The sequence below is a fragment of the Biomphalaria glabrata genome, chromosome 2 (genome assembly GCF_947242115.1).
Source record: "Biomphalaria glabrata chromosome 2, xgBioGlab47.1, whole genome shotgun sequence".
Taxonomy (NCBI): Eukaryota; Metazoa; Mollusca; class Gastropoda; family Planorbidae; genus Biomphalaria; species Biomphalaria glabrata.
The window spans coordinates 13,209,956-13,236,990 of record NC_074712.1 but is presented as its reverse complement, the minus strand read 5'-3'; the positions used below and the strand labels follow the sequence as shown (position 1 = coordinate 13,236,990).

The 27,035-nt window shown below is 34.5% G+C and overlaps 1 protein-coding gene across 6 annotated transcripts; it reads right to left on the bottom strand.

Annotated features, from left to right (window-relative positions):
- Positions 1-7,153: 7,153 nt before the first annotated feature.
- LOC106062591 (uncharacterized) lies at positions 7,154-25,630 on the bottom strand. 6 transcript variants are annotated; one of them, XM_056019164.1, is made up of 13 exons: positions 25,477-25,630; positions 22,942-23,795; positions 22,486-22,621; positions 21,818-21,951; positions 18,879-18,941; positions 18,543-18,696; positions 17,237-17,355; positions 15,813-15,924; positions 15,228-15,372; positions 14,469-15,101; positions 14,303-14,331; positions 12,620-12,821; positions 7,154-11,800 (listed from the first exon to the last, which is right to left on the bottom strand). In XM_056019164.1, the coding sequence occupies exons 2-13, from the start codon at positions 23,786-23,788 to the stop codon at positions 11,609-11,611; spliced, it is 2,766 nt and encodes a 921-aa protein (XP_055875139.1). In that variant the 5' UTR covers positions 23,789-23,795; positions 25,477-25,630; the 3' UTR covers positions 7,154-11,608. The 6 variants fall into 6 exon arrangements, with proteins under 6 accessions (XP_055875139.1, XP_055875142.1, XP_055875137.1 ...); XM_056019167.1 differs by having other exon boundaries at positions 25,447-25,597; XM_056019162.1 differs by having other exon boundaries at positions 25,363-25,488.
- Positions 25,631-27,035: the final 1,405 nt, after the last annotated feature.

The window sequence follows — 27,035 nt, the reverse complement described above, 5'->3', positions numbered from 1 at the left end:
CAAAAAATTGCTAGAGATCGGGCCTAATCCGAAATTCTTTGTTAATTTTTTTTGTTTGTTGTTAATATTTTGTTAATGAGGACAGTATGTGATAAAATATATACTTAAAAGAAAAAAGAGATCTTACAAGCAAGATGAAACATTTAAATGGGCCCTCACTTTACTATAGGTAACATTTTTACTTTCAACATGTAGACCTTCTTTTACACTCATGTCCGTCATGTAGTCTTGTTCGCCCTACCCATATTTACTTATCTTCTTAATTGCGGTCCAGATGTTTAATTAACATACCCATTTTATTGATATCTAATTAACAAAAACAAATATACGCACATACACACTAGTATTTTTTTCCACAATCCTGTCAGTGTTCTTACGAGAGTTAATTTAGATTTTTAACAATGGTAGCCTACTAGATTTGTTACAATATGTGTGGTTTCACTGTTCAACTCTGAACGTCACATACTAGATACATATCTAAGGTTAATACTTATCAATTAAGACATCTAAGAAAAAAAAAACTAATTACATATACAGCACTAGGAAATATTTCGGTTCCCTATCAAAAAAATTATAAATTTATCGCAATACAACAAAGCAAAATTGTTTCCATAAATTTGATATTGAAGTCCAAGCAATAAAATTAGTCTACCAATGGGTGGTCACATATAGAAACAAGTTAACTAAAATAAAAATAAAATAGAACTCCTTTTAAACTTGATAGAAAGTACTATACTAGTGTCTAGTAGATATTTTCAATGTTAACAGATTGAACATGTGTATAGGCAATGTCCAATAAAGTTTTATTACTTCCAGAGGAGCCAGTCTGTCTAGCACTCCACTAGGTGTTAACTAGAGTATCCAGATGAATGGGTAGATTCCAGGTAGATGAAAAAAAAAAAGATGGGGGGGTGGGTGTAAAGGTATATTAAAGGTGAAAGTAAAAATGTTACCTATTGTAAAGTGAGGACCCGTTTACATTTTTCAGCTAGCTTGTAAGATCTTTTATTCTTTTAAGTATTATTTTTTATCACATACTGTCCTCATTAACAAAATATTAACAACAACAACGAAATTAAATAAACTCGGATTAAACCTGATCTCTAGAAATTTTTTGTTTTTGGAAATAATAGTTTTAATGTAAATAAATTTAACACGCGACGAGAATATATAATATTAACAATATGTTACTATCCAGTGAACGATTTGTCTGTGAACAATTTGTCCGTGCCGTGAACGAATAGTCGCGTGAACGATTTGTCGTGAACCAACTGTCGGTGAACAAGTTGTCTGTGAACGAATAGTCCGTGAGCGATATGTCGCGTGAACGAATTGTCGGGTGAACGAAATGTCTGGTGAACGAATAGTCGCGTGAACGAAAAGTCGTGAACGATTTGTCGGTGAACGAAATGTCAGTGAACGAATTGTCGTGGAACCGTTAAGAAGTTCCTGAACACCAAGTCCCAAATTTGAACTGCTGGATGTTGTTGGTAAATCGATCGTAGTGTTAATTTCTTGTTCCTCAATTTCATTCGATGCAGGTGCTACCTGTACATCCGTTGTTGCCGCTGCCTTAAATTCCCAGTCTTGGAAAATGTTTCTATTGACAGGCTGTCTTTTCGAATCCATTAACTGCTGTGGCAAGGCTGGTAGCACGAAGATAGGCTTTAGCTAAAAATTGAAGTTATTTGAAATTCAGTGATGACTCGTCCAGGATGTGACCTCAGCCACACTTGTAATTCAGAGTCATAGTATGTTGTTAGGGGTTTCATGAAGGAAACATCAAGGGGCTGCATTCTGTGAGTGCAGTGTGGTGGTAGACAAATCATTGTGATATGATTTTGTCTTGCCAGGTTTATTGCATCTAGATTTTTTGTATATGAGGCATGTCCATCTAAAATTAGTAAAGCTGGGTTTAACAGACTGGGTTTGACTAAGTTGATAAAATGTCTAAACCATTGTGTAAATAAATCCAAACTGAATCCACCCAGTCTTGTGTTAAGCATAAATGGATCCATTAGCTCCATCTTCATCCGTTTTCAAGGAAAGATAAACATTGGAGGGACATAATCACCAGCTGCACTCATGCATATCACTGTTGTTACTGTCCTTCCTCTTTCAGCTGATGACATGATTCCAATTTGCTTTTTCCCTTTTAGTGCTATAATTAAATAATTATAGCATTGTTAGATTGCACGGTTGTGATGCCTTTCTCATCCACGTTATAAATTCGATTAATTTGAATTTCTTGAAATCAACTTCTTTTTCCAATAGATAAAAATAGATGTTTGGTGCATATTCATAATGGCTCTATTTTTACGCACCTTATTTTGTTTTATTATAAACATTAATACATTCTACAACAGACATTAATGGAACGAGGTCCACTTTATGCATATTAAATAGGTGTATTTTTTTACTATCCGGTAGTGATATCCGACCGGAGCCGAATAGCACCGGATAGTAAAAAATGCCGGATATTCGGCAGAAGCCGGAGCGACTATCCGGTGCACCCCTAGTGTCAATGCATTTTACCTTGCGTTCTTAAGTTGCTCTAGACATAAATCCCCCCCCCCCCCAATCAAGGTACTTCTTTAATTTTAATTAACTTTGAATTTTGGTTCTGCTTTCCCATCACTGTCCATCAAACTCTAATACTTCCTGTTTCGCTCTCCTGCCAACTATACAAATAAAATTGAATCATAAATCCACACGCTCTTCCTTACATGAGCTAATTATATGCATACATATCAGAATCCGCATACAAAGCCAACAAAGAGAAGAAAAAAAAGGCCGATAATGTTAAACCGCCAAGGACAAAGAGGCAGCAACAGCAAAGGACATGTCAAAAACAACACTGGTCGACCGATATGGTTACTGAATGTAAAGAATTTCTTGAAAAACTAGGCCTATACTGCACATGGCAAGCTACTGTGATACGCCTTGCCTTGTAGTTATCGCTGCCTGTCAGACTTTGACAGATTACTCTGGAGATGTCTGACAGATTACTCTGGAGATGTCTGACAGATTACTCTGGAGATGTCTGAGTTTCTTGTGCGGGTGTATTCAATGCCACTAACAAGAACAAAGCCTCCACAAAATGAACACGTAAGACAAGTCCCAACCGGTAGACAACACAGGGGATGATGGTTTAATACTGAAAAAGGCCACCGTGGCTTCTTATAGGCCTATACGGTAGTTTTACTGTGTATCCTGGTGAAGAAAAAAAAATATTGAGGCCAACCACGGCTGTAGACTTTAGTCCCTGTGAAGTGAGATGCGTGGTCGAGAGGTTAAGTACGATTGAACTTGGCTACCTATGAAGGGGGCTCGACACCCGACTCGAGTAGAGTGTTTACTGAGCGCCTAAAGGCAGCACGAAAAAACCTTCTCCCAGCTACCCCCTCCTCCCACTGGTCCACAACTGAGATTGGACCACATCGATCTGAGCATGCTATAAGCATGAAAGTAGCGCTAGATAAAAGCTATAATTTTTTTTTATTTTATTGACATACTTTGCACACACCTGTGAGCATCAACTGATCAAGCACGTTTAGTAGTTTTATTAGACATAGGGTCTATTGTATCCCACAGAAAAACTTGAGCAAGGCTAGAACATTATAATCCTAAATCCTAGCTCCATCGGAATGGACATAGACATTTTCAGCTCTCGTCTTTTCTTATATATTACAAAACGTTCCTTTAAAAAGAGAAAAGAAATTACGTCCTACGCCCAGAGGCGTAGTGAACAAAACGTGCGCTCTGCAGACAAGGTACTTTATTGGCGTACAACCCCCCCCCCCCCCATTTACAATATAGAAATATAGGTTGCGTGTTGCGCCCCCCCCCCGCTCTTGCCCACCTCATCACTACGGCTCTGCCTATGCGTGTGTTGCTATCTTGCGTGATGAGTAAAATAATTCCGCACATAAGACACCAACAGGTAAAGTGTCGTTGCAATACGGAATGTGCATAACAGAACAAAGTAATACTACTACTACAAAAGGAAACAAATAATATTACTAGCACAGCTAAACTAAAATTGACGGCAAATCACACTTTCACTATTTCGTTGAGACTTTCCTCCACAGCAGTAGTGTTATTGTATAAATTAGAAGTCCAACGGAAGTTAACAGAAAGCAAATGAACAAGACATAATCTTAGCAGAATGCTTAAACATGAACATTTTATAAGACATTATAGGGCCTAAGAGTCATGAGTCTAAACATAAACAAGCAAAATATAAACAAAAAAAAACAAAAAAAAACAAGGCTACAAAAGACAGTTTGTGTGGAAACACAAACTCAAAATCGGCCCCCGAAGTGGTCCACCCAGGCAGGCTTCAATATTTTCAGAAAGAACATCCGAATGAAATTATTTCAAAGACAAATGAGAAATAAGAATGGAGAAAGAAGGTTAACAAATCTTGTGTAGTGCCCCAACGGTCCCGCAGATCAAAGGATAAGTGAAAGTGAATGTAAAGTTAGATGTGAACCTGGCCTAACTAGACCTTGTGGTCTATAGGGCAGATGATGTAAAGTTCATCTGTTTTTGTGGCCTACGGTTAACGAGGGTGTCATGTAGCCAGCACAACGACCAACCGCCTTTACTTTTCCAGAACTAATGTCAGGTACCCATTAGAGCTGAGTGGACTTAGAGGCACCCAAAGATTCCAAAGTTGAAAATCCCAGTCTTCACCAGGATTCGAACCCGGGACCCCCGGTTCGGAAGCCAAGCGCTTTACCGCTCAGTCACCGCGCCTCCCCTGGCCTAATTGATGTCTTATAATTGATCTAAATGTTTTGAAAAGGCTCAACCTCTTATTCGAATCCTCCCAAAAAAAATAAAAAAAAATTGATTTTCACAATAAATAAAAGGTTGTGGAAAATGAAGTTTACAAGATTACTATTCGTTTTAAATTAGGTCTAACTTATAATGCATACTAATTAGCTTTTTCTCTTTAAAAAATGCTTGCATAACTGATTTTAAAAATTAGATTTTTCGATTTCAGAAAAAAAAAAGTAGCCGTTGCATCAGAACTTTGAATGGTTTAAAACAGTGATGCCCGAACTAATTCAATCTGCGGGCCATTTTAATGTCCAACACTCGTGTCGCGGGCCACATGACCGAAAATCAAATAAAATTGACCTGAAACAAATTTATTGGAAACTTGTGCTTACATTAATTAATGGGATATTGCGAGTTTATTTTTACGCGTCGAAAACTGGATTCATTTGTCTGGCTAAAATGTGAGCAACGATTCATTTTCTTATCTGTTTATGGTAAATATTCCTAACTCCCAACGTACCTCCAACCTCTAGGCGTAGATAAATAATCTTTTAATCGCGGCTAAAACCAAGAATATCGTCACATTTGTTTGGCTATCTGATTATATTATATTGTTACAAATGACCAGTGACAAGAAGAGGTTAACGTGTGACCCCGACGAGATAACACAGGAGCGACTGTTCTCTGGAATGTACATGTATAAACAAAGACAGGATGTGACGTTTCCTCACGTGTTGTTCCAGAAGATACCAGCAGTGTTCGTGCAACTTTGGAGGAGTAATTAGGGACTCTATATAAACCAGAGATTTAATGTAAAATTTCAGTCGTGAGTGAGTCGTCGGTAGAGTTTAGAGTCGTCGTTACTGTTGTCTACTGTGCGAGACAGTAGAAGAGAGATGTGTACGATTCGATGCAAGTTAACTAGGGTAAAGTTAACTGGAGTGGACTACTGTCGTTAAAGTCTATACAGCGAACTACAGTGGACTTGAGCCGTTACAGTCCATACAGTCGATGTAAGACGTGTGCGGCTCTGATTCGGTAGACTTGAGTACGACTTGGTTCAGTTTTGGGAGACCTGGAGCGACAGTGGGAAGTGTGTCGTTGGTCTGTTCTGTGGAATACGGCTCGATGCAAGTTGAGAAAAGATGAATTGCAACGAAGTATAGCTAACTGTAAACTGACAAATATTGTACAGTCTTCTACGCTACATGTTACAGTGACGAATTGTTAGAGTTAATAGTCAATAAAGTTATATGAAGCTGAAAGTTGAGTCGTCAAGTTCTTTGCAGTGTTTTTATTTGTGTGCCTACTAGTACATTTAGCCAGAAGATTCAAAAATACGTAACAATATGTGGTTGTTTTTAACTCTTTCTCTTCTCATTGACGATACCATCGTTGATTTGACCTCATTAAATTGAATTAATGTTTGATTGTATAAACTTTATTTTGTGCTATATAAAAATAGCATGCATTTCCCTTTAATTCTATACCAAATACATTTTCTGATGACAAACGACAAAGCTATTGAAGCCCAATCTTAACAGGGGAGTGAAATAGTAATGAGCAAAACGTCGAACCGTGGAGAAGTAATGACGGCGAGAAAGAGTTAAAACAAATCTGTTGGCTTATTACCATGTTTCACCGAAAAGTAAAGATATGTTCGCTTTTCCTGTTAATTTCTTTGGCTCTCCCTTCATAAGCCTACAAATGTTCAATGTCATGGTACCAGTGTTTAGATTCTGAATTCAGAGTTCACTGTTAGTTTCTTTGGCTCTCCCATTTCACAAGCCTACAAATGTTCAATGTCATGGTACCAATCCATCAGAGAAAAAGTCAGGGCCCTAACAAAGGTAAAGAAAAGGGTGGGAAGAGTGTTTACAGCACGGAAAACCAACGCCTAGATACCCCCCCCCCCCCCACTGGTCCACAAATGAGATTGGACCAAAAGCGCTCTGAGCATGCTATAAGCATGAATGTAGCGCTATATAAAAGCTATAATAATAATAATATAATAATAATAATTTTATATACTTTATAGCTATGTTTCAGCGGGCCGGATAAATCTACTTCACGGGCCGGATTAGGCCCGCGGGCCGTATTTTGGGCATCACTGGTTTAAAATATTGTGATGTCGGATTTTCAATATCTTTTCTAGTTTACGAGATCTAAACGGGACGGACGGACAGACATTTCGCACAAAACTAATAGCGTCTTTACCCCTTTCGGGGGCCGCTAAAAAACGGATTAAAGGGAAAGAAACACACAATTACTGCCATATATATATATATATATATATATATATATATATCAACACTGCAGGATTTATCTCCCCTTTCGATATCAAACAAAACTAATTAATTATCACTAATTAATTGACTATTTATTTTCATTGATTCATGTATTGTCTTCAACAATGCATAATTGTGCAAACATTCAACTTGATCCGAGAATGGGAGGTGGGAGAAATAACATGAACTAAATTTGTAACAACAGAGTAAATTGATATAAGCTTTGTAAAAAAAAAAAAAAAAAAGAATTGCGAAAAAACAACCAAAAAAAAAACAAAACCCACTAAAACAACTAGATATTTCCACCTTTAAAACAGGAAAGGTTTGAACACTGTTGATAGTTGGACATGGTATAGTATACAGGGTAGTACCAACCATAAGAAACATAGTTTTTGTGTGTGTGTGTTTAACTTCACCCGGATTCTTACTCCAACTAGTTAGAATAGAATGTCTGAGGTAAAACAGATGTCTGGACTGAAGATAAAACAGAAAGATGTAACAACTAGTAGAACTCATCTAGAAACTGACTTCGTCTAGGATGTGATGTTAGTGATAATGGGAAGGCAAAACAAAAAAATTCTGGAAAGTTGCATTGTGCATGTAAGTAAAGTTCCCCCTTTCAGACCTTGAGATGTATGGGGCAGATGATGTAAAGGTCATATGTTTCTGTGTCTCACATTTAACGAGGGTGTCATATGGCCAGCACAACGACAACCATCTTTTCTTTTCCCTGACTAATGTCAGGTACCCATTAGAACTGGGTGGACTCATAGGCGCAAAAGGATGCCGAAATTAAAAAATCCCAGTCTTCACCAAGATTTGAACCTGGGACCCCCGGTTCAGAAGCCAAGTGCTTTACCGCTCACAGAGCCTCATAAAATAGTATTACATGCCAATTAAGAATTTTAAAAGTTAAAATCTTTATTTAATAAACTGCTCATGCAGTGATAAAATCAACATTTTAAGAATCTGGATCCCTTGAATCTCATTTTGTTATTTATGTTGTTTCAAAGTAATTTTTTTAAAAAGGAATTTATAATTCTATGTGTTCAATATTTCATTAGGCTAAATAATTTATCCACCAGAAAAATAAATACAAAAACGTTACATATTACACTTAGAGCTTAGTTTTTTTTTTTTTTGTGAAATATATCTGCGAAGCAACAATTTTCTAGTTTAAAAATTAATTAACAAGAAAATATTAAGAAACTAGAACAGACACAAAATAGAGCAGTGAGATTCATAAAAAACAAATATTCACATTTGATTAGAGTAACACCTTTAGTAAAATAATAAATTTAGAGACCCTTCAGGATAGAAGACTTAAAGTAAAGTAGCAGTCAGGGCCGACTTAATTAATAAATTAAACCATTACAACTTATATATAAAAATAGGGTCTAAGCAGCCTCCTGATTTTCCAGGGCCTCCTGGAAATCTCCTGTAATTGCAAAATATACGAAAAAGTCCTGGAAATCTCCTAAAATTATTAAAATCTCCTGAAAAGTCATAAAAATTTCCTGAAAAATAGACAAAATTGTCACTTTGGGGTGCAAATCTATGAGCGATAAAAAAAAAGCATTGTCAGCTTTCATTTAATAAAAATTTATTGCAAAGATGAATGTATTTTCAAATACAAAATCTTAATTTTGACATTTTGCTTATCCCTACCCAGACAGGGCCCTGCACAAACCGTTTCACATAGGACCCTGCAATTGTTAGCGCTGGCCTTGGTAGCAATTATACATAAAACACTGAGACATAATTTTCAAAAAAAAAAAACACAACCTAAAGATGCTCAGAAAGATAAAGGCACCTTCCTTGTTCCATATGCTAAGACTAATTTGTACAAATACTGCTTCTTACCTAGTGCTATTAAAGCATGGAATAGGTTCCTGGTCAGTCAAGAGAACCAGTGACTTGGCAGAGTTTAAGTCATTGATTAATATGCATGATAAGATTGACCTAGAGACACATGTAGGACGTAATCATCATCTTTTTTGAAGTACTGTCTATAGTTTAGAAGATAGATAAGAACACCAATACTGAAATATCAACTGGAATTATTAGTCAAATTTTTAGTTCTTAACCTAAAGCATAAGAACTATGGGAACAATCGAGTTTAAATCCCAGGATTTTTTTTTATTATTCTAAAATACTAGAAAAGACCCATATAAATGATAATAATAACCTTATTTCAGGCGGCATGAAAACTTTCTCCAAAATACCACCCTTCCCCTGCTTGTCTTTATAAGATACTGCATCATAGTGCACTGACACTCTATAGCAGGGGTGGCCAACCTTTTCCTTCCGTGCGCCAATTGTTTTCATATCTGATTCAGATGCGCCACTTTAAATTTACATGTTTCAGTCTTTTAAAATATGGTTATTTGTATATATTTGGTTTATTATATACATTTATGTAAAGAAGAGAAAGGGAATGAAAAAAAAAACAACAACTTTACATAAGAAGTCTGTCTTTGTTAACATTTTTAGTCTGCCTTTCTAATTTTAATTGACTATTTCTGTGTGACCTATAGACTACTTATAATTTATGAACACTGTTAGCAGTTTAAATAATTTTGAAAAAATTTCAGATACAGGAAATATATATATATATATATATATATATATATATATATATACACTGGTATATAACTAGCTTTAGCAAGTTTTGAAAATTTTGCTTTGCTTTCACCAAATCTGTAATATTAAGAATTAATTTCATGACCTCAGTTTGCTTTTGATTATTTTCATGAATGAAAATGCTTTACTTCTATAAAATGTGAACAGGACAATGATCACCACATTTTATCATTCATATGACATTTGGTGTTGAGTAAAATTCATCTAATTCCTAGTTCACTACAAAATTTGTTTTCAGATTAATAGTTCCGTTTGTCAGGAATTTTCAGAATATTTCGCTTAGTAACTGAGAATTTGATTGTAAATGAAAGCATGCAGTAGTCCTCATTAGCAAAAACATTCAACCCACTCTTCAGTGTATTTTGTAGAACTGACTTAATCTTCAATACTTTGTTCTTTTAAATTTGGTAATCTACTCAAAAATATTTTTTTTAATGAAAGATAAACAGTTTTAATTTTATTTTGAATCAGTGATATCATTTAGAATGCTAGAAATCAATGTGTCCTTTCTCCTTGCCATGAAGTTTAACTCAACTCGCAATAAAAGAATTTTACAAATCACAATTTTCTCTAAATTCTCTTCTGTTTTATCCTCTTTTTCCTAATTGTATTGAAACATCTCACAACTGGTATCCATAACATGCTGCAAGTGTCGCACACAGCCTCTTGGTGTATAAAGCAATATCTCAGAAGAGTACTATCTAAAATTCTTTTAAGCAAGATTACAGTTCCAGTAACTTTACCAGTTATTTACAATTTAGTTTACTTTATTTACTTGATGATTTGCTAGACATGACTTTGTTTCCTCAAATATGTCTGACCATCTGTTTTTTTCCAGAGAGTGACTTAAGGCCCATAAGTTCTTTAAAAATGTTGAAATAATCTTTTTTTTTTTCTAATAATGAAAAGCTTAAATAGGTAACATAAAAATCTCCAATACTAATGAAAAAGAAAGATCATGTATATATGTAATATTTTAAAAATATTACATTAAATCAATGTGTTATGTGTTTTTTGCTCTGATTTTTTTAATAAACATTTAGTTCAATTTGGGCAATGTAAGAGCTAGAAATGTAGAGCTTTTTTTTAGTAGAAATCGGTTATTATCATTTTTTTGCAAACTGGCATGCTTATTCTTGACTTTTTTATCCGGTTAAAAAAGCGACACTTGTAATTGTGCAATGCGCCACTTTTGGCGCATGCGCCATAGGTTGGCCACCTCTGTTCTATAGCTTAAAAACAAACAAACGATAGAAATGTTATTAAAAATAAAATACTTATTGCACATCACTTGCACTTATTTACACTGAATTAAATGGTGTATGATTTATTTCATTTAGTTCATTCCAAGTGATTAGTTATAATAAAGAGTTTATTTTTGGTTTACAGTACAGTCAATATATAGCAATTTCATAATATTTCAGAGACACAATTTTTTTTTTTACCTCAGCAGTCTCATCACTCCAGAACCAAGCCTACATCTGTAGAAGCATTGGTAGCATTTGTTCATTTTTATTTCACATGCAATTTATTTTGCTAATAATAAATTATTTACAATTGTATTAAACTTCATGCCTGATATATTTTAAACTTAATTTAATTGGCTGTTAGAAAAAGGGCAATAGCCTGTTTAAAATTTTTAATTCAAGCAGGAACAATAACCCTTGATAATTTCATTACAGACATGGATAAAAATGTAGAAAAGGATAGGAAAAATTGTTTGTTAAATATTAACCTACTCTCTTAGACTGCAGGATCTAAAGAATTCATTTTAAAGTAAAGAATCATTACCCATGACAGTGTTCAATACATTCATAAAAAAAATTAACAAATAACAACTCCCCCCCCCTTTCCTAAAAATAACAATTAGGAAAAAAAAAACAAATAATCTAAATGACTGGCCCCACAAATCTTCCTGGATCTCTAAAGCTGGGGTTGGACACAACCTTGACCCTGGCCTCTTGAGTAATTCTGTTGATTACTTTAAGGTCTGTATAGGAATGTCTTTTGGACAAGTGGCTCTCTAACTCTGAGATATTCATAAAATAGGCTGAGCACTTGGGGCAGAACCTCATTGTTACCTGAAATTAGAAGAAGAAATTAAAAAAAAATAAAAAATTCATATTCTTGAATATCTTGTAGTTTCATTGTACGCATACCCGTTTATTGAGAAATCTTATTAGAAAAAAATTGTTATAAATGAATAAAGGTGATTTTAAGTGTTTAATAATATTAGTATTTCTTTTTTGTTTTGCATGTTTTGGACTTAAGATTTGAAGTTTATAACATCCATCCCCAAACTGTCTGCAGGATCACGGTGGATGGTGAGCAGGGTTCGAACCCGGCTCCATTGAGATGACAGTCTAAAGCACATACCACATGAACAGGCAGCTATACGATTCATAAAGACTATTTTTTTTTTACTCTTTTTTTTTTAACTGCTGAGGTCAAGTAAAAGCTGATACATAATGATTTTCAGAACTAATATTAAGCACATTTTACTGAGACAACTGTATTACCAACTTCACAGCATTGTTTGTTTGTTTTTTTTAAATAGTTTTATAATTCAATTATTCTGACTTCTTTCAAGAGTTAGTGCAATTAGTATGAAATAAATACAGGGTATGGCTCATAATACTAGTGGATAAAATGTATTTGTTACCTAAATATCATATTTTTGTTGAATAGAGGACTTTATGAAAATATATTTGATATTCTATTTGCAACAAAAGAATAATATTAATTATTCAGCTTCAGTCTCGATTAAAAAAAAAACCAACACAATTTGGAATTGATCACGTTTTCCACAGCGCCATGTTTTATATAATAAAATTTTGATTTAACAAAAACTAAATAACTCATAATCTAGTACTCAACAGAACATCAATAAGAGTTCTCACGTTTGGTTTATGAAAAATCTCCCAGTGGTCCATGAAAGAAGCAGCGGTTTTGAAAAACTTGGTTGCTGGGCAGCATTGGACAGGACATTGCCTATTATTAAAGTAGCCAAGCTGGATGAAGTACTGAGAGGGCAACACTGTGTTATTGGCCACTATCTGATTGTATTCAGTCTCAGAGTAAATGACACACTCATTTGTAGAACTGTAAAAAGAAAAACAAAAATGATTTTATGCTTGCATCTATCAAAAGGAGGGGGGGGGGGATTACAACAATTAATCTAGTATATAGCATCTCAAACTCATGAATGGAAAATGTAATAAGTGTTCATGTGGGAAGGGAGGGATTTTTTATGGAAGAGATGTTCAACTAGTTTTTTCAAAAAAGCAAAAGTATTTTATCTTTAGGGGCTAGAAACAAAGGGACACAAATTTGTTAAGACTTTTATTTACAAAAAAGAAATAGATCACAGACTCAAAAAATGGTATGGAGGACATTAAAATGAAGGCATTTTATTATTATGGGCCAGACAAGTGTGTGGGTGTGACTGTTCCATAGGAGGAGACAAAGCAACACAAATATTTTCTCCTTATCAGCCACAATTGAATGGCTAAAAAGAATAAGTAAGTGTGAGGGGAAGGACCTTATTAAACAACTGGTTGGCGGACGGGGAGGGATCAATGATGGAACTGCACCATATGTACTGATTCAATATCCACAGTAGAGGACAGTGCATGGTTTAAAAAGCTTGAGAAGTTCCTTTATGAGTACTTCTGCAAAATGTATATACTTTTATAGTGTTGGTGCCCAATTGTAATCTGGTCAGCCACTTGTGCAAACTGCATTTAAACAGCATTGGTAAATTATGTGCAGTATACATAGGAAAGTATGCAAACCTTGGCCGACAACTGATTGTTGGCACTATGGTCTGGGAGTGGGGTTGCTTCGAACAAGGGCATGAGCTTTACAGGCGGATGAGTAGACCAGGCTGAAAGGATGCGTGAGGAGCGAATGCCACCTTAACCTGTGATACATATGGACGGCAATGTCTCTCAAGAATAGGGCTCCACAGTCACATGAAAAAAGTTTTCTATTCTACGAGATGAACCATAGTTATTCTATGATTGAAGGAGGCCAACAATAATCAATAATTTTTCAATAACTGTGGGAAAAAGCCAAATAAATTTAATGATGCTGGTACAAATATTAACTAACTACAAAACTTAAAAGAGACACTGTGCCTGACTGATAAAGTGCTTGGTGTCTGAACCAGTGGGTCCCAGGTTTGAATCCAGGTGAAGAATGGGATTTTTAATTTCAGGATCCTTGGGTGCCTCTGAGTCCACCCAGCTCTAATGGGTACCTGACATTAGTTGGGAAAAGTAAAGGCAGTTGGTTGTTGTGCTGGCAACATAAACAGATGACCTTTACACCATCTGCCCTATAGACCACATGATCTGAAAGGGAAACTTTACTTTACTTTGTCATTAGCACTTGAAATGAAAATGGGTATTAAGTTAGTGAGTGAACCTCCTTCACATTTTTTTTATGCCCATAAAATCCATAATTAAAAACAAACTGAACTAGGCTATCTTTTACATTAAAAAATAAATGAAAAGGTTTGTGTGTGTATGTGTAAGAACTTTGAAGGAACAAAATTTTAATACTTGTACAAAACTACTTACTTCTCTGAGGTAGTACTAGACTGTGACTTCTGGAAAAGAAAAGTGAATCATTTAGTTTTATGGTTAAAGCTAATGCACTATACTATAGTAAATTTTAAAGGATTTGGATGACAAATCATTATAAAAGTACTTATTAAATATTAAAAGTGCAAAGGTTCAAAGTTACCTCTTGATAAGTTTCTAGTTTCACTTTCTCACTGTTTTTGTTTGTTTCTTCTGATGTGCCTTCTTGATTGGATGTTTCTTGTGTCGTTTCCTCTTGTTTTAATGGCTGTTGTATTTCCTGTTTCATTTCTTCTGTTTTCACATCTGGGAATATTAACTTCTTCAGTTCTTCCCTCTTTTTGGCTTCCTCTTCTTCTTTCAGCCTTTCCTCTCTTGCACGAAGCATTCGCTGTGCCTCTTGTTTAGAGCTGTCCCCTGTGGGTGAGCCCCCAGTTAGTTTTGCTTCTTCTATGATTTTCCTTGCCCAGTTCAGCTTGGATTTCTTTTCCTCCCCAGATTTTGTCTTCTGCTGGTCCTGCTCTCTCAAGCGCTTAATGTTTTCTTCCTTCTGTCGAGACTCCTCATCAGCCTCATCTATCATCTTCTGGATGTCCTCCATCTCCTTCAGCTGCTTTATCATCCTCTTTTCCTCTTCCTGTTTCTTCTTTCTCCTCTTGGAAAGTCTTTCTTGCTGATCAGAAGAGCTATCGCTGTCCAATGTATCAGAAGGTCCTACTGACCATGGATCTAAAGATGAGCTTGTTTTGACAGACTGACTCAGTGATTGGTGAAGGGAGGCGATTTGTGTCTGCATCTGAAACACAGGGATCAAAACAATCAAGAGTAAATGGCCTTTTTTTTTCCCCAATAAAATGTTACTGAAAACTGAAATAAAATTCTTCCATTGAGATATTAAAATAAAATGTATAGATTCACTTACTTCTAATATTTTTAGTACATCAGGATTGTTTGTGCCCAGTTTTTTTAACTTGTTGAGCGACTCAAGCATCCCAGAGCAGACATCTAGCGTCATACTGGAGATGTCAGCATCTGCATCATGCGTATTTTTTCCAGACAAACTGGAACTAACAAACATATACTGATTCAATAAATAAGTACAATATTTACATTGGATACTGATTACAGTGGTTGCTGGACTATGAAATAGGATCTCGGTAGGATTATTAGCAGACCTACATATACATAATGTTTTTAGAACTACTGATCTATAAGCGCTATCAAACTCATTCCTTGACCTTTTTTTTTTTTTTTTTTTTTGTAAAATAAGATTTAGAAGTGTTAAACATTACATAGCACACTTGCCAATTTCAAATTTTTTTACATTTAGCAAAGATTACAAAAATGGATAAAAAAATGAAATTTAGATACATTTAAGTTAACATTAGATTTTCATAGCAAAGGCCACATTAAAATTTCTCTACATTTTTACCTATTATTAGCATGTATATTTTAGCAATGATTGTTAGATTAGCAATTTCTCATCAAAATGTCAGATGCAACTTACAATATGTTTTTATCATCATTGCTGGCCTTGTCATTTTGATTGGAACCAACAGCTTCTTTTTTGGCATCAACACTACTGTTCATCTTGGGTTCAGAACTTGCTTCCTTTTTAACTTTCAAAAATAAAAGATGGACTCGAAAGTTTAGGATTTTTTGGTAGTTTTATTACTTTCACAATGGGAGATAATACTAAACAGGTTTGCCAATCATGATGAAGTAAATATATTTTTTCTAACTTAAGATTTATTTTAAAAAGTATAAATATTTTTTTAAAGGCGCAACTTTCTAGCAACAAAAGTTTAAATAAATAAGTATATATTAATTTATACTTTGGAAATTACATCTTCACTTAGAAAATAAAATGAATTGCAACAATAAATCCATATAAATAAAGTGACAAGACAGCTGCCTAACAATAAAAGCATCAGCAAGATGACATAATTTTAGAGAGAACTAGAGCATTTTAGGTCAACAGTCAATAGTACAAGCTACAATGACTGTCCTTATGACATCTATTCCTGGGGTTGAGTATGACATTCTTCTTCTTCTTCTTCTAGCCAGCTTTATTGCTGCTGAGCTGTGAGCTCTTTTGCAGACTGTGCCAAGGAAAAAAAGTGTGCTGTTTTCTTCAGTTGTTCAGCACTGCCGTAAAGGGTGTTGGTTATGTTGGGCTGTAGTGGAAGTAGGGTCTGCCTAAGGTGGATTAGGGAGGGGCATTCAAAGAGGATATGGTTTACGGTTTCAAAGGGGTGGGCGCAATGTCTGCAAAGGGGTAGTTGTGTGGAGTTTATTTTGTTCAGGTGGTAATTTAATAGTGGTGTGTGTCCTGTTCTTAGTTGGAAGATTGTAGATTGTTCTTTGCGGGGGAGGAAGTTAATACTGTCCAGTTTGTTAGGCTGATGCCCATTGGTTTTTGTGATTGTTGACTAACATTGACCTTAAGGTGAGGTAGTTAACAGGTCTATCTGGTTGTTCCATAGATGAACCTGCCTTTGATAGCTTATCTGCCTTTTCATTTCCCATGATGCCAATGTGTCCAGGGATCCACTGTAGTGTAATATTGATATTTAATTTTGATATCATCTGGTGGATTATCACAATGAGTGTTGTCAACTCTCTTGGGCTGTTTGAGGTGCTGCTGTTAAGTGCTTGCAGAGTAGATTGGGAGTCTGTAAAGACAAAAATATCTGATGGTGGTTGCACTCCTTCATATAATTTGTTTTCCACTGTCTGGAGTAATTGCCTCAATTTTGGCTTGGAAGTTTGAGCAGTAATCACCACAGGGTGCGCTTATCTCAAAGTGTTTATTTTTAGGGAAGACCAGGAAGGCACCAAGACCAGCAATGATGGTAGCTTTGAAAGCTGATCCGTCTGTATAAATATGGATGTATGGAGTATGACATAAATGTAAATGTCCTCACTTACCAATCGCATCTTTGGATTTGAACACAACAGCTAATGGTTGAGCTCTGTACTTAAAGTCTACACAACATTCTAGTACTGCCTCTATCCAAGGTTCACTGGGATAGAAAACTTTGGTAGCTCTGAAAAAAAAGTATCCTTTAATTAGCAAATATTTTCAAGCAGGGAAACGAAGCAGTACTTCTCAACATTTGTAAACATTTAAAAAAAAAAATTGTAGTAATTATTGCTGCAAACAGAATTTAACAAACAAAAATGTCAAAATACTTAAACCTAAAATAGATATTCATGAAAGTAAAAGCAATGTTACAAAGGTAGTTTCTTAGAATCGGCCCCCAAAGTGGTCCACTCATGCAGCTTAAATGGCAGGCTTCAATACTTTTAGCATGAATAACAGAAGCTATGAACTGCATACTATTAACAACCACAACCCTATTTCCGGTAATACAAAAAAATAAAAAAGAAACTTGTAGGTATCGAATGTGTTCCAGATATTATTGCATTGTTAGGCCGATTGGCTATATGATGTGGTGCATTCTATATGGCACTCCACTTGTACAATGTGAAATAATGCTATATCGAATGTAGTGATAGCTGCCTGGTCATGCAGTTTAAGTGCTAGACTGTCGTTCGGACTTATATATGGTCCGAGGTTCAAACTCTGCCCACTCATCTCATCCTGTGGGAGGTTGAACTAGAAATTCTCTCTGAAGATACATCAAAACATATAAAACAAATAAACAACCAAACAAACAAGTGAATAGTTGTAAAAATAATAATTTTTATGAAAAAAACTGCACAATTAATGTAAAAAATGAAACGTTTCGCTTTCAGAAAAGAAAAATCTAAAATATCATAATATTGGATTTTCAATATCTTTTCTAGTTTTTTACTATCAAAACAAGGACTTACGGATGGAAGGATAGACAAAAAAACAGAAAACTAATAGTGGCTATTCCCCTTTTGGTGACTGCTAAAACAAATTAAATAGACCCAACCAAAATACTTTTTAATGATGACATAACAATATACATGTACCGGTATGTCTTTTTTACTAAATTAGAGCTGACTTTAAGCCCTATGGTGATGCAATATTTTTCTTTTAAACATTTTATAGACTTACAGATAGAGAAGTTAATTGTAGCAGTATCAGCCAATTTGAAGAAGAAATAGTGAAATAGAATAAAAGAAAATATGGGAGTAGATATTGTATTAACTCTTGTTTTGAAGATGGAGAGCTGTTCAATTTATTTTGTACCATTACTTCAAAACAACAAAGAAACAACAATAGTAAAGAAAATGTTTATACCCCTTGAAATTTTGATTTTTATAGACTATTCGTTCATCGGGCAATGCTATTGACTTGCAGAAAGGGAACAAAGTTTTCAAAATCAAAGTTGTGGCCTGAGCTGGTACATTGTTCACATCAAAACTTTCCTTAGAATCTGTTTTGGGCTTTGAATCTATCAGAAAATCAAAAGCATTTTTTAAACTAGATTATTTAACTATCATTAGCAAAATTTTCAAGCAGAATATATACAAATTCAAGTAAGAAAAAAAGTGCTTGGTTTTGGCTAGCAATGCAGATTTTTACAATAGGTTTTCTAGTAAATCTTAAGCTTAAAAAAATATCTATAAAATTTACCTTCAAAAGTTTTCACAAGTTTCAATAATAAGCCATTTTTATCTAACAATGCTGTGAAACTCACTGGGGAGATAACAATAAAAAAAAAACATCATCATTATGATAAGTAAGATTATTTTCCTAAATATTAGAGAAAGGCAGTGCTAGTGCTATTAGAGCATGGAATGGGTTGCCTGAGCTAACCAGGAAAACCAGTGACTTGGCAGAATTTTAGTCATTGGTTAATATGCATGACACGTAGGACGCAATCGTAGTCTGTATTATATAAGATAAGATAAATAAGACATTATTTATATTTCAATATATAGCCTAATACTCTTTAAAGAAACTGGCAAACATTCTCATTATGAATGGGTATTTATCCATGTTATCACAGTGCTTATTATTTTTAAGAAAAAAAAAAAAGGTCCAGAGTTATGCTTGAGATTATTAATTACTTTTATTTCATTTAAACATGTTGTATACAAATTTTCTCTAGTTGCTACATTGGTAAAGACGTAACATCTATCTGAAATCAGTATTTTTTGTCATTTGCCATTAGTAGTACTGGTAGGTTGTAGGTTAAGGGCAAGTCCAACTGAAAAGTGAGGATTTGGCTCAAATGGTCGTGTCTCATAATAACAGATGTGATTAAATGATCATCTAGTTGATGGGGAAACTCCAGACAGAGGAATTGGGGAAGAGCCTTACTCCTGGCCTCTGGGTAAAATTCTTCCTGTTGGTCAAAGGGGCATTAACTCTTTGGCTCCGCAACAACGCACAGGACGTTGATTTTAAAAAAGGGGAAAAAAGTCGGACCAACGCTGGGGGCATCGGCTATTTCAAATTTATTTTTTTCGTTTCCATTTCTCCAATTCTTGTTTTTTATTGCTTAATTTTTTATCTAGAATAGTTTCCCTTTGCTAAACATCCGGAATTTCCTTCATTTATCGTGTTTTTATTTTGTACGAAGTTTGTAAAGAGATGGCATTTATTTTTTCTGTGTGCGTGTTTTTTTAACATGGAGCTTCAACCAAGGCCATATAATATAAACTTTGTAGATCTAAATATTTCTTTGATAAAGAAGTATAAGAATTCAGATGACAGTGGTATTGTTTCATCTGATGGTGATATTGATAAATCTAATTATATAGATCTAGATCTAGTAAATTAATTTATAGGTCTAGACCTAGGCGGCTAGGCCTAGGCCTAGGTCTAGAAATGATGAAGTTTATCAGCTGATGAAGCAGCTCCACCCCCAGCTAATGTTCAATGTAGATCTAGAACTAGTTTAGCTGTCTCTACATTATCTAGATCTAAATCTAATCAGATAGATGTAGATCTCTAGATCTATCATCTAGGCACTGAAACAGAACAATTTCAGATTTGTTCCACCAAGAAATTGGGTTGTCAACCTAGACTTAGTCAGCACTGCATCTATTGAGATGGAATGTTTTTTTCTTTGACAATCACATTGTTGATAGTCTTGTCAGCAAAATAAATAGCTATGCTGACCATAGGATTAAATTGAACACCCCTTCTAGAATAAGATCCATTTTCAGAGAATGGAGACCTATAACTATAAAGAAAGACAGAGTATGTAAACACTTTGGGTCAGGGAGAACGGTTTATGTTTGCGCTGGATGGGAGTCGAACCCACACATTCATATCGACTGCTTCCATGAATATCACAACTAGAAGGAATATTTATATACTAAGTACATGAAGAACTTTAGAAGAAAATACTATAAATATATATATGCTGTACAGTTGGACTAGTTTTAGGGTAAAAGTGTTTTGTTCCAAGAGTGTTGCTTTTTTTTATGGGCTTTTTCGTTAAAGTAGTGACATTGGATTATTAGTTCCAGTTTATTATTTTTTGCATCTATTGCTGTTTCTTCTGTGGTGTTCTGTAAACAAATGGATAAAAATGAGAAAAAAAGCTATTTCAATTCAATTTGAACAATAAATTTCTTTAAACATGCACTTGGATGGATATTTTCAATGTCAGTTGGTGAGTTTTCCATTTTAAATTTTTATATTGAAAACCCAAAATTACAAAAACAACATAATTTGCAAACTAGAAAACATAAGAAATGGAAAGAGCATCCATTTCTCTTTAATTCTATATCAAGTTTATTATTTTCCAATAATAAATAACAAAGTTATACAAGTTATATCGAAGCAAAGTAGCGCACTATGAAATGGCGGAAAAATTAATTCTGTCCAAAAGTGGCAAATAATTCCGAATTAATTCCGGAGCCAAAGAGTTAATAGGTGCAAGTTTGACCTTTATTGAACACTAAATGAGATCCTAGGATGGTCTTTGGCTATTAAATACTGGTCATCCTGACTTAGTCTATCCCTTATTGGAGACCTTTGACCCATTTAAGAGTAATTAGTTTTTTAGATTTGTTTATTTATAATTATCTTGTACTTTTCATATTTCTTAGTTTAGTTCTACAGTTCTGTTTTCTTTTATTTCTTAGAGTTCTAGAGAAGAGGCTGATGTTCTAAGTTTGTGGGCTGATGTTCTTTTGTACATATTGATGACAGTTACTGAGACAATTAGTCATTAAAAATATTTTGAAATGTATTATCAAAAAGATATTTACTGTTAGAAAATGTTCTAATTGAATTTCTAATTTTTAACATGAATCTATATAGCGTTTTCTTTTTTTTAAAATCATATTGTAAATGTTCATGTACATATTAACTTTATTATTTGTATTATTTCAACCATCAATTATTTTAAATTAGTAAAATATCCTCCTAGAAACTTTAGGCTTATCTCGTATATAAATATTAATTTTCCAAGTGTAAAATATTTGTGCAAGTTGTATTTCTAAAAATAACTTTTTAATGTTGAAAACTATTACAACTGGGAATAAAGAAATACAAGTAATGTTTCTACCTAAAATCTTAAAAGAAAAACACAAGACAATTAGTGAACAGCTCACAAATTTCAGGCTCCTTCTGTCCATGAAGATATGAAATAGACACTTCTACTTTAGGCTCCACTAATTTCACTTGGAGAAACTTTTGTAGAAATGCTTGAACTTCTATAGATTGAGTAAAATAAGATTCAGCATATCTGGAAAAAAAAAAATTAAATAACTATAGACTGGGTAAAATAAGATTTAGTATATATTTGGAAAATGATTTTAGAAGAGTATAGACATTAAAAAAAGATACAGCATATTTGAAAAACAATTTAAAGTAACTATAGACTAAAATAAGATTAGGCATACTTGGAAAATGATTTTAAATACCATTAACTATAGACTGAGAAAGATTAAGATTTAGCATATCTGGAAAATAATTTTAAATATTTTTAGACTGGGTAAGATAAGATTCTGCATGTCTGAAAATTGTTTTTGAATAACTATTAACTGGGTAAATTATGATTCATCATATTTGGAAAATGATTTGAGTAACTATAGACTGGGTAAAATAAGATTCCGCATTTCTGTAAAACAATTTTAAATAATATACTAACTGTATACGACTTTTGTCAATTGAACAATGTTTTGCACCACAAAATCCATGAAAAAGAAGCAAGGTAACAATATATAAATAATATTGATTTTAGTTTAATTTCAATTGAATGTAATTGATTCTAACATACCCTTTTTTCTTCTTAAACTTTCCTTGGCGTTTAAAATAAAATGTCAAATTTGGTTGAGTCTGAATAAATCCCTGAATGGATGGGTCAGCCAAGTCTGCAAGCTCTACAGGTGAAAACCTGACAATATACTTGTCACCTGATAGAAAAACTTGTACTTTAAAAATAAATATATATAAAGAAAAAAAAACTTTTATTTTGTTCAGGTATCAGTAAATAATTTTTTTTTTACAATAATATAAATAATTTATTAAAAATGTGTTTTTGAATAAAATAAGAAAAAAAATAGTTTAATGTGAAAGTAAAGAAGAATGTGTAAACAGCTTTAAAAAAAATTAAATGAGTAAACAGATTTTAAAAAATGAAGTATTTGTAACAATGTATTACGGGTACACCAGAGGTTAGAAGATTACAATCAGAAGCAGGAATGTGGGAAAAGCCCATGAGGAGTGCACTCACCTTGGTGAGAGATCAGCTGTTGTTTCAAGTCATCCATCATCACTTCTACCAGTTCATTGTCAAGGCTGCGGTATTCAGCCTCTGACAACACTGGCACTTTTGCCAACTCTGGTACTATCTTCTTTACACTGGTATCACCAGTTTTCTTTTCAACCATTTTTTCTGGGAGATTAGCTTCTGCAAAGATCTCCTGAGTTTTCTGTTGTAAACTGTCTTTTTCTTTTTTCTCCTCAGACTCTGCTGCTGAGATTTTGGGACTCTTTATATCTGCTCCTTTTACTTCACTCTGGAATTCAGTTTTTCTAACTTTTGCCTCGACAAGATCTTTAGTTGGTAACTTATGTTTTTTACCTGCAGCTATCTGGGGAGAGCTAGTACTGCTGCTGGCAGTTTTAGGAACATGTGTGTTAGTTTTGGCTTCAGATTTTGATCTGTCTGCTTCCACTTTTTCAAAATAGTCAAGAATATTTGTACTGGTTTCAGATTTACTATGTGCTTGCACTTTTTTAGTTGAATCTTTTTCACTGCTCTTTGAACTATCCAGTTTTCTGGGTTCATCTCTAGGTAAGGCTTTACTCCTAGGATTATCTGTATTTGGTAGTTTGGCTTTCAATAATGTTTTTGACTCAGCATCATGTTTCAGTCTCACAGTGGAGCTGTTTTCATGTGATTTACTTTCTTCTGTGCTGATTTGTTTTTGTCTTTCATTTTCATTTTGTTTTTTTTCACCAGTAGACAAAGATTTCTGCTGCTCTGACACATTTGAAGCAGAATTAAGAACCTCCCACTCTTTGAAATCATCCACAAAATCACAGTCCCCCTCTAATTCTTCAAGTGTCTCTGACATGGCTAGCCTAAACAATAAATGATAAACAAAAATGTTGTTAAACTGAAATAGCTTTTATTTTAGTACAGATAATTTTAACATTGATATACTAAGCAAGTCATTCCTTTCAGCTCAATTTAAAACAATTTTACAGAGTTAACTTAATTTAATGGTTAGCAACATATTCCTACACCTATTTCATAATGATTCTAGGAAAAAGTTCCCCTTTCAGACCTGTGGTCTATAGGGCAGATGATGTAAAGGTCATCTGATTCTATGGCCTATGGTTAACGAGGGTGTCATGTAACCAGCACAATGACCAACTGCCTTTACTTTTCCCCAACTAGTGTCAGGTACCCATTAGAGCTGGGTGGGCTCAGAGGTACCCGAAGATCCTGAAATTAAAAATCCCAGTCTTCACCAGAATTTGAACCCCAAACCCCGGTTCGGTAGCCATTTTAAAATATATTAATATGATATTATATATAGATAGATCTAGATATCTAGATGCAAATCTAATTTCTCTGGACTCTGGTGGTGATTTTGACAATTTTAAAGACAAAAGTCGACACAAAACTAGATCTAGATCTACACTGACTGTTGTCTGTACTAAAAAATTCTGAATAGTGTAGGGGCCTATTAATTATTAAGGTCAACACAACAGTCTACATTAGATCTAATGTAGACAGCTGTGTTGACTCAATGATTGTAGACTGTCCCTGTAGACTACTGTAGAGTGTAGTGCTAGCCAGTAACTGAGTCTGAGTAACTCAACTACACCTGTAGTAGTGTAGTGCCTGTAGTAGTTTACTAATTATTTTATTACAACATCTACACTGTGACTCTGTGACCTTAGTGCCTTAGTCCTTGAGTTACAGTATTTACACTACAGTAACACTACTACACTGACTACAGAATTTTTAAGTCAGCCCTATTGGGCCTAGATCTATAAATCTATACAGACTCAGACACTGTTAGTGTTACCACTGTTGTTGTTTTATGATTATCAATATATGTTGACTGTACTGACTGTACTACTACAGTACTACTACTAGATTTAGTTCTATTAATTACTAGATCTAGATCTACTATCATGATTTATCATCTACTGACTACTGTGATTTATCATCTACTGACTACTCTACTAGATCTAGACTCTAGATCTAGATCTAGTACTCTGATAAGTATAAGTCTGATTACTCAGACTCAGTGTCAGTACTAGTCTAGTAGAGTAGTACTCTACTAGTGATAGTAATAGTAGTAATAGTAGTGTACTAGATTAGATAGCTAGATCTAGATCTAGATCTAGTATCATCTACTCACTGATCTAGAGTACTAGACATAGTCGACATACTAATAGTTAGTAATAGTAATAGACTTCATAATGATATTGATAATCATAGAGTATAATCATAGAGAGTAATACTAGTCTAGTAGCCAGTAACTGACTTTACTGTGTAACTGAGACTTAGTTTAGTAAAAAACTTTAAAAAGTTTTATTACTTTACTTTTACTTATCATATATGACTAACTTAACTAACTATAATACCACACTCAATTACCAGTTACTGACTTACTCAGACTCAGTTACTTACAAGTTTACTGAGTACTCAACTCAAACTGTAGATCTAGATCTAGAAACTAGTACTTTAAGTAGTAGTTTACTTAATTACAAGAACCGTCGAATTAAACTTAGACTCAAAAAATACCCTAGATTTATGTTAATGTCACATCTAGATTTAGTTGATAAATAAATTCAATGTATGATCCCAAGTCGAGATTGTTTTCAAAACAAATCTTTTCGATTACTCTTTACTAGACTAAATCTAGTTTAAATCTGGATCTTGTGACGTTGTGTTTATTACAACTGAGACTCGCAATTTTAATTAAAACTTATTAGTCGACCCACGGCGTAGCATACGCCGCTATTTTGCAGGGCCGACCTAAGGCCACTGCAACCTATGCGACCGCAGTTGGCCCCGCACTTTCATAGGACTCGCACTGCCACTAATTCTAGGTGTAAATTAAACCATTGTATAACTTACAACGAAAATCCCCGCGGTCTCCAGATTTACAAGGAGCTCCTGGAAATCTCCTGACATTGCAAAAATATACGAAAAAGTCCTGGAAATCTCTGGAAATTATTACAATCTTTTGAAAACTCATAAAAATCTACTGAAATATATAGACTAAAAATTGTCGTTTTTTTTTGTGTCATTCAATATGGAAAACTCATATACTACGCGAGATAAAAAAAGAAAAACGGCATTATATGCCTACCCTATAAACATGCCCATTACGGCCCAGTATCAGTTTTAATTAGGGTTATCCCCCTTTGCCCTAATTGCAGCCCTAAATAGCCCAAATGGCGCCCTAATGGGCGCGCATACCGTTTGCACATTGGCGTCATTAGGTTCCCATTAGGGACCAATACTGGCAACCCTAAACGTACCAATATCGGCCCAGAATGGGTAAACCCACTTCCGGATTCATTGGGGATTTCCAGAATCGCGCCCTAATCAAGCCCATACTAGCCCCAATGGTTTAGTAACTGAGATTTTCATTGGGGTTTAATTCACTAGCGGATCCAGAACTTTGGAGTGGGGGGGGGCGATTTTTTTCCAAACCCTAACCCTAACGCCCAGTAAACCCTAACCCTATACATAAACGTGCGTACAGCACACACATATATATATATATATATATGTATGTATATATAAGAATAAATAAGCAGTATTTCTCAGTATTTTTATGCATTCTTCACTGCAGAAACGCATTCTCCTGACATCTACAGCTCTTTATCCATCAGTGGAGTTCGGGGCGAAGCCCCAACGCCAAAAAGCGTTTTCTTGCATTTTTCACTGCAGAAACGCCTGCTCCTGACATCTACAGCTCACTATTCATCAGTGAGTTTCGGGGCGTAGCCCCGACGCATAAAGCGTTTTCATGCATTCTTCACTGAAGAAACGCATTCTCCTGACATCTACAGCTCAGTGGAGTTCGGGGCGAAGCCCGACGCCAAAAAGCGTTTTCTTGCATTTTTCACTGCAGAATAGCTCACTATTCATCAGTGATTTTCGGGGCGAAGCCCCGACGCTAAAAGCGTTTTCTTGCATTCTTCGCTGAAGAAACACATTCTCCTTACCTAAAGCTCATTATTCATCCTATTAAAAAAGGACCTTTTGAATAATATTGTACTTGAAAAATATTCTAATTTGAATGTATACGCCCTTAATACATTGCAAATAAAACCGATTTGTTCCTTGAA

Coding starts and splice junctions, on each gene's coding strand:
- LOC106062591 (XM_056019161.1), bottom strand. CDS start 25,119: ATGTCGACTATGTCTAGTACTCTAGATCA. Junction 18,942..21,817: donor ACAGAAGGAGCCTGAAATTT/GTGAGCTGTTCA, acceptor TTATCTCCCCAG/TGAGTTTCACAGCATTGTTA. Junction 15,102..15,227: donor ATGTACTAAAAATATTAGAA/GTAAGTGAATCT, acceptor CCTGTGTTTCAG/ATGCAGACACAAATCGCCTC.